A 7,423-nucleotide genomic window follows, 5' to 3' on the forward strand; every position below is an offset into this window, starting at 1 on the left:
ACCAGTAATCGTCTTTTGACTTTCTAAGTAATCAACAAGCATCACACCCTTTTTATTCCAGTAGCCATAACTTTCTTTATTGATCCTGTAGACTTGAATTTCTTTGCTGTCGGAGAAGTGGAATGGTGTCATTCCATGGATTGACGTTTTGACTCGGGATCATAGTGGTAGACCCATGTTTCATCACCCGTTACTAATCTCTTTTTGAATTTGACGAAATCCTCCTCAATTAGCCCTAAATGTTCTCTGGCAATGTTCTTTTTCCTTAGGATCAGAATTTAGAATCTTTGACACACAACCAGCAGATATTCTTATTCTGTAAATGTTCATGAATAATAGTTTCAATGGATCCATGGCTTAGACCTGTATCTTCCTCAAGCTAAGCAATTTTAATATGTCTATCTGATTGTATAGGTTTTTCTATCTCCTTGATTGAATCTTCATTGATTGGACGTTCAGACCAAGGGTCATCATCAAACCTTGTTCTCCGAGCCTTGAACATTGCTGCCCAAAGTTTAACAGTGGAATAGCTATCCCCACTTATCCCCATACACGTGTGGAATGCGGGGAGTACATAAAGAAACTTGATAAGGGCTTGGTACTCGTTCTGTTCCATTTCCGTGTCCTTTTGGACCCCTATCACGTTCAACTGGCTGTCACTAATATACAAACGGCCCCAATATACCAAATACACTATCAATGAACTACTCAAACAATGTACAACATTGACTGGTTCACTTTCGTATGGCCCACAGTTGAAAGTTAGTCAGGCTTAGAATCTGTTGACCAGCCCTCGAACACAGACAAAGAACTACATTCAGATTCTTGTGTGTTGGACTTCCATGGGCGACAAAGGCAACCATCTGAATTTTCTGTTCTAGTTGTAACCTTGACCTCTTACCTTGGCCTTATTCCAGAAGGCTAGTTTGTGAGTTGGTCACTTAGTAAGCTGCTAATCGTAATGGTAGAACTGAAACCAGACTGTGTGGACATCTGGTGTTTTCTGCTGATAGGACTTTCACAGGAATGTAATCGAGGTTTAGGCCCAGTTCCAGGTGTGGGTCAACTATCTGGGGCTGTGTAAGTCACTCAGTGCGAACATGTTATATTAAAATGGTAACCTCTTTCGCCCATGTGCTGACGTGGTGGAGTACATAGTTCAACTGCTATTGTTGCAGGTTTACAGTTCTTCTGCTATCGTTGTGGAGTATATAGTTCTGCTATTGTTATGGAGTATGTAGTTCATCTGCCATAGTTGTGGCGTATATAGTTCACCTGCTATTGTTGCAGATATATAGTTTATCTGCTATTATTGTGGAGTATATAGTTCACCTATTGTTGTGGAGTATATAGTTCATCTGCTATTGTTGCAGGTATATACTTTATATATAATTATCTGCTATTGTTTCAGGTGTATAGTTCATCTGCTATTGTTGTGGAGAATATAGTTCACCTATTGTTGTGGAGTATATACTTCATCTGCTATTGTTGCAGGTATATACTTTATCTCCTATTGTTGTGGAGAATATAGTTCATCTGCTTTTATTGTGTAGTATACAGTTCATCTGCAATTGTTGAAGGGATATAGTTCATCTGCTATTGTTGCAGGTATATAGTTCATCTGCCATATTTGTGGAGTATATAGTTCATCTGCCATAGTTGTGGAGTATATAGTTCATCTGCTATTGTTGAAGGCATATAGTTCATCTGCTTATATAGTTCATCTGCCATAGTTGTGGAGTATATAGTTCATCTGCCATAGTTGTGGAGTATATAGTTCATCTGCCATAGTTGTGGAGTATATAGTTCATCTGCCATAGTTGTGGAGTATATAGTTCATCTGCCATAGTTGTGGAGTATATAGTTCATCTGCCATAGTTGTGGAGTATATAGTTCATCTGCCATAGTTGTGGAGTATATAGTTCATCTGCCATAGCTGTGGAGTATATAGTTCATCTGCCATAGTTGTGGAGTATATAGTTCATCTGCCATAGCTGTGGAGTATATAGTTCATCTGCCATAGTTGTGGAGTATATAGTTCATCTGCTATTGTTGCAGGTATATAGTTCAACTGCAATTGTTGTGGGGTATATAGTTCAGCTGCTATATAGGATGCATTTCAATGTACACAAATATCAGAACGAAACGCTAAAGATTATTTATTGTCATAGATACATATTCATCTCTGTTCCGTTTTACTAAAGTTGTGAAAATTAAATGGACAGTGATAACGATAAAGGGTGAACTGTGATTAATGTAGTTCCCGTAGTACTAACAGGAAACTGGGACGTCGAAGGCTGCAGGATTGGTAATGCCGGTCTTGTATCCGTTGAAGAATAGCACTAGATTTACTGGAGCTGTAACAAACAGATATTTAGTAAGAAACCTGATCAAAACATAAAGTAAATTTTGAGTTAAAGAAAACCTGAATACATGGGCGTCGTATCAACGTGTCTGGGTCTGGATTTGTTTATTTTACGCCGCTTTCAGGTAAGCGATGGCGGTCTGTAAGTAATATAATCGAGTCTGTACTATACAATCCAGTGATTGTTATGAGCAACAATCCACGCTATCGGGGTACGATGCCATTCAATCAACTATGTCCACAGACCAACCGATCCATTTGGTCGTCGCTAAGCAAAGGTTCCTGGGGACCTACCGTATTCGACGTAATAAGCGCTCCGCTCTAATAAGCACCCACGGCGATATTTGCATATATATTGGCTAGTGAACAATCCCAATTAGCACTCCTTCCAATTGATCAATGTTCACAAGACTTATTTATTCGCGTATAATACGCACTCGTGTGTTATATGCATTCTTAATTATGGGCAATTAATTTCTGGAAAAATGTACCTGTTGCATATAAACATGTCAGTGTCAGCATAAACCACGAAATTTATCTTTCAACTCTTTCCACCAAAATAATATTCTAATAAGAACCGCCCCTATTTCTAATTTTGAGAGCACCCTGGGCGCTTATTACGTCGAAACGAGTATCATGGCGAAGGTGATGCATGAAAGGATAATGAAGAATGTCTGGTTAAGAATATGATTAACTCCCCCCTTCCGAAACATTTTGTTTTTCTCTGGGCGAAGTGCATTGTCTTTTTATCATTTATCGGTTCTTCAAAGGGAACTTATCCAAAGCCCTTTTGGTTTACGGAGGCTCTGAACAAATTCTGGTTGGCAGTTCTAAAAAAATAAAAACAAAAAGAATTTCCTATTCAAATGATGTATGTGGGGGTGGCAGGATTGGAATTCGTCACCATGCATTGTATTTTGTGCAAACGTAGGTATCCTCACTGTTCGATGGCGATTTATGATTTATGCTCACGATTTAGTCGGAATCGTACGATGGACTCAGCTTTAGGCAGACATTTCTTATGATTATGGAAATGTTTTCGTCGCTTTTATTTACACACTGGGTACCTACATGATGATACTGTGCCAACGACCCCCTCGATGATTGGGATGCAGTCGGGGTTGGTGAAGCTGACGGTGAGGTTGAGGCTACCCAGTGGTATCAACCAGCCGTCATATTTGAGCCCAGTTGCCTCGGTGCCGACATAGCTGGAGCCTAGGTATGTAGCTGTGTCTGGATGGCAGGAGAGGGTCTTGTAATAATAGTGTACATTTGAATGAGTGCATACATGGAGATATCTCCATCCAAACAACAAATTATTATTTTGAAACTATTAAAATATACAATACAACTAGGAGCTGTTTCAGAGATGTTATATACAGCCAAACCACAGTTATGTAAGGCACCTACTTGGGATGCAGTTTGGGATCATCGTATCCGTGATGTCCTCCTTTGTGCATGTGCCGTCAGCGTCAATGTTGTAGCGGACACCCTGAAAAGCCACGGTAACAGTTACCCGGATGACCCCATGTGTTTACGTGCATACTACAGGTACCAAAATAGCGGGAAAACATAAACAATTAAAAAGCTTACTATAATGAACTGTGGCAGACTAAACCACACGACAATGAGGTAGACAATCCAGACTGAACCATACCACAATGAGCTATACAATCCAGACTGAACCAGACCAAATTGAGCTATACAATCCAGACTGAACCATACCACAATGAGCTATACAATCCATACTGAACCATACCACAATGAGCTATACAATCCAGACTGAACCATACCACAATGAGCTATACAATCCAGACTGAACCATACCACAATGAGCTATACAATCCAGACTGAACCATACCACAATGAGCTATACTATCCAGACTGAACCATACCAAAATGAGCTATACTGTCCAGACTGAACCATACCACAATGAGCTTTACAATCCAGATGGAACCATGCCACAAAGAGCTATACAATACAGATTGAACCATACCAAATTGAGCTATACAATCCAGACTGAACCATGCCACAATGAGCTACACAATCTAGATTGAACCATGTCAGGATGGGCTTTACAATCCAGACTAAACCATAACACAATGAGCTATACAATCCAGATTGAACGATACCACAATGAGCTATACAATCCAGACTGAACCATACCACAATGAGTAATACAATCCAGACTGAACGATACCACAATGAGCTATACAATCCAGACTGAACCATACCACAATGAGCTATACTATCCAGACTGAACCATACCACAATGAGCTTTACAATCCAGACTGAATCATACCACAATGAGCTTTACAATCCAGACTGAACCATACCACAATGAGCTATACTGTCCATACTGAACCATACCACAATGAGCTATACAATCCAGACTGAATCATACCACAATGAGCTTTACAATCCAGACGGAACCATGCCACAATGAGCTATACAATCCAGATTGAACCATACCAAATTGAGCTATACAATCCAGACTGAACCATGCCGCAATGAGCTACACAATCTAGATTGAACCATGTCAGGGTGGGCTTTACAATCCAGACTAAACCATAACACAATGAGCTATACAAACCAGATTGAACGATACCACAGTGAGCTATACAATCCAGACTGAACCATGCCACAATGAGCTTTACAATCTAGATTGAACCATGTCACGATGGGCTATACAATCCAGACTGACAATACCACAATGAGCTATACAATCCAGACTGAACCATACCACAATGAGCTATACAATCCAGACTGAACCATGCCACAATGAGCTATACAATCTAGATTGAACGATGTCACGATGGGCTATACAATCCAGACTGAACCATAACACAATGAGCTATACAATCTAGATTGAACCATGTCACGATGGGCTATACAGTTCAGACTGAACACAATGAGCTATACAATCCAGACTGAACCATACCACAGTGAGCTATACAATCCAGACTGAACCATACCACAATGAGCTATACAATCCAGTTTGAACGATACCACAATGAGCTATACAATCCAGACTGAACGATACCACAATGAGCTATTCAATCCACATTTAACGATACCACAATGAGCTATACAACCAGACTGAACCATAACACAATGAGCTATACAACCAGACTGAACCATAACACAATGAGCTATACAACCAGACTGAACCATACCACAATGAGCTATACAACCAGACTGAACCATAACACAATGAGTTATACAATCCAGACTGAACCATACCACAATGAGCTATACAATCCAGACTGAACCATACCACAATGGCTATACAATCCAGACTGAACCATACTACAATGAGCTATACAATCCAGACTGAACCATAACACAATGAGCTATACAAACCAGACTGAACCATACCCCAATGAGATGTAAATACAAGATTGTACACAGTCATTAAAATCAGATCTTTGACTGGGATTTTACCGGGTCACATAACAACGAACTATATCTATAAGAACTGTTGGACAGATAAAACGATAAAGACCCAGCCCTCAAACAGATAATGTGAAGGAGGGTCAATTCCTCGATCATAGGAGATAGTTGGATAGATAAGTAGAATTTACGAAGAAAAACGAATTTGAAGGGACAAGTACACACATTAGTAATCGGTCTGATTTACTTAATACATGAATTCCTCTGTGATACTGATGAACAAATGGAACTACCTTGGAGTATGATGTAACAACCCTGTTCCGCAACACACGTTGGGGCGTTCCGAACTCATAGTACTGGATGGCGGTGGCCAGGTTGTCGGCGTCGTAGTAGTAGTCAGACGTTATCTGAAATTTTTAAATAGGTAATAGAAAGGATAGAGTCTCGTGATAAAGCTTGGGAGGTGGTGTCTAAATATCAGTCAGGTCTGAATGTCAACATCAATGAATTTGACATGAACCATTTTGATGTTGATTTGTGATGAAATGAAATATAGTTGCAATACTGCAGGGTGTGGTGTTAAACAACAAAATAGCAAGAGTGAGTGAGTGACTGAGTGAATTGGGTTTAACGCCACTTTTAAAAGTATTCCAGTTATATTGCGGCGTGTCAGCTTGATGTGGGAGAAAAGCCCGAAGTGATGCAGGTCTCAGACGTTTACCACTTCGTTGAAACCCACGAGCACGGGTATGGTGCTGACAAACCTAGAAACATAATCGGGGCGAACCGGGATTCGAACCCACAATCATAGGTTTCTGGCGTGCCCAAGGGACGCAACTCTGCACAGCGAATCGCGGCTCCTTAGACGACTGGGCCACCCGTGCCCCCCAAAACAGCAACACTTCACACTGATACAATAGACCGTGAAGATCCGGGTAGAATAGGTCTTCAGAAACCCATGCTTCCCGTAAACGGCGACTATGCCTGTCGTAAGAGGCGACTAACGGGATCGGGTGGTCAGGTTCGCTGACTTGGTTCATGCATGTCATCGTATCCCAATAGCGTTGATCGACCCTCATGATGTCAATCACTGGACTGTCTGGTCCAGACTCGATTGTTTACAGACCGCCGTCATATCGCTGGAATATTGCTGAGTGCGGCGTTAAACAAAAAAAACAAGAAAACAAACAAAACTGATGCAATAATCGTAGTCAGGTGTTTACGGCAATGCATCTATATTGTTATCGCTGTAACAACGCAGGGTCTTGCAATTAGAAACATCTTACGGTACACATGCAAATGACGCTAAATTAAACTTACATCATTTCCATTGGCGATAGCTTGAACGTCCGACATCGTGGCTGACCATTTAGCGGCCATGCAACAAGGTGTTGCCTGAGCCTTAACGGCCGCCAGGCAGGACAGAGTGACCAGAAGTAGCAGCATGGTGGACATCATGACGAGGAATGAACAACGGTCAAAGAATCGCCACTAGTTTTATATTTATTGGATACGTTTGTGCGGATGTTTACATATTCCGTTGATATGTTCAGGAACATCGTTCTATTGATTCACAGTTAAAAGATTGGGTTTCAGTTCCAATTTAAGTCACCGAACATCTAGGTAAGTGAAACAAGTGACCTTACTGACAACCGTTTGAGATG

At 40.8% G+C, this 7,423-nt stretch overlaps 1 protein-coding gene across 1 annotated transcript; it reads right to left on the minus strand.

Annotated features, from left to right (window-relative positions):
* Positions 1 to 2,200: 2,200 nt before the first annotated feature.
* Positions 2,201 to 7,217, minus strand: LOC139469172 (ependymin-related protein 2-like). Its single transcript, XM_071251308.1, has 5 exons — positions 7,080 to 7,217; positions 6,053 to 6,166; positions 3,776 to 3,857; positions 3,437 to 3,598; positions 2,201 to 2,357 (listed from the first exon to the last, which is right to left on the minus strand). The coding sequence occupies exons 1-5, from the start codon at positions 7,215 to 7,217 to the stop codon at positions 2,272 to 2,274; spliced, it is 582 nt and encodes a 193-aa protein (XP_071107409.1). The 3' UTR covers positions 2,201 to 2,271.
* Positions 7,218 to 7,423: the final 206 nt, after the last annotated feature.

The sequence above is a fragment of the Haliotis cracherodii genome, unplaced genomic scaffold (assembly GCF_022045235.1).
Source record: "Haliotis cracherodii isolate W230 unplaced genomic scaffold, xgHalCrac1.p SCAF_2, whole genome shotgun sequence".
Lineage (NCBI taxonomy): Eukaryota > Metazoa > Mollusca > Gastropoda > Lepetellida > Haliotidae > Haliotis > Haliotis cracherodii.

Bases quoted from the DNA above. Each gene is read 5' to 3' on its own strand.
- LOC139469172 (XM_071251308.1), bottom strand. From the start codon at position 7,217: ATGATGTCCACCATGCTGCTACTTCTGGTCACTCTGTCCTGCCTGGCG. The intron at 3,858-6,052 runs GTAGTTCCATTT...GTGGCTTTTCAG, and splicing joins TTGTTACATCATACTCCAAG to GGTGTCCGCTACAACATTGA. The intron at 2,358-3,436 runs GTAGGTACCCAG...TGTTTGTTACAG, and splicing joins CGTTGGCACAGTATCATCAT to CTCCAGTAAATCTAGTGCTA.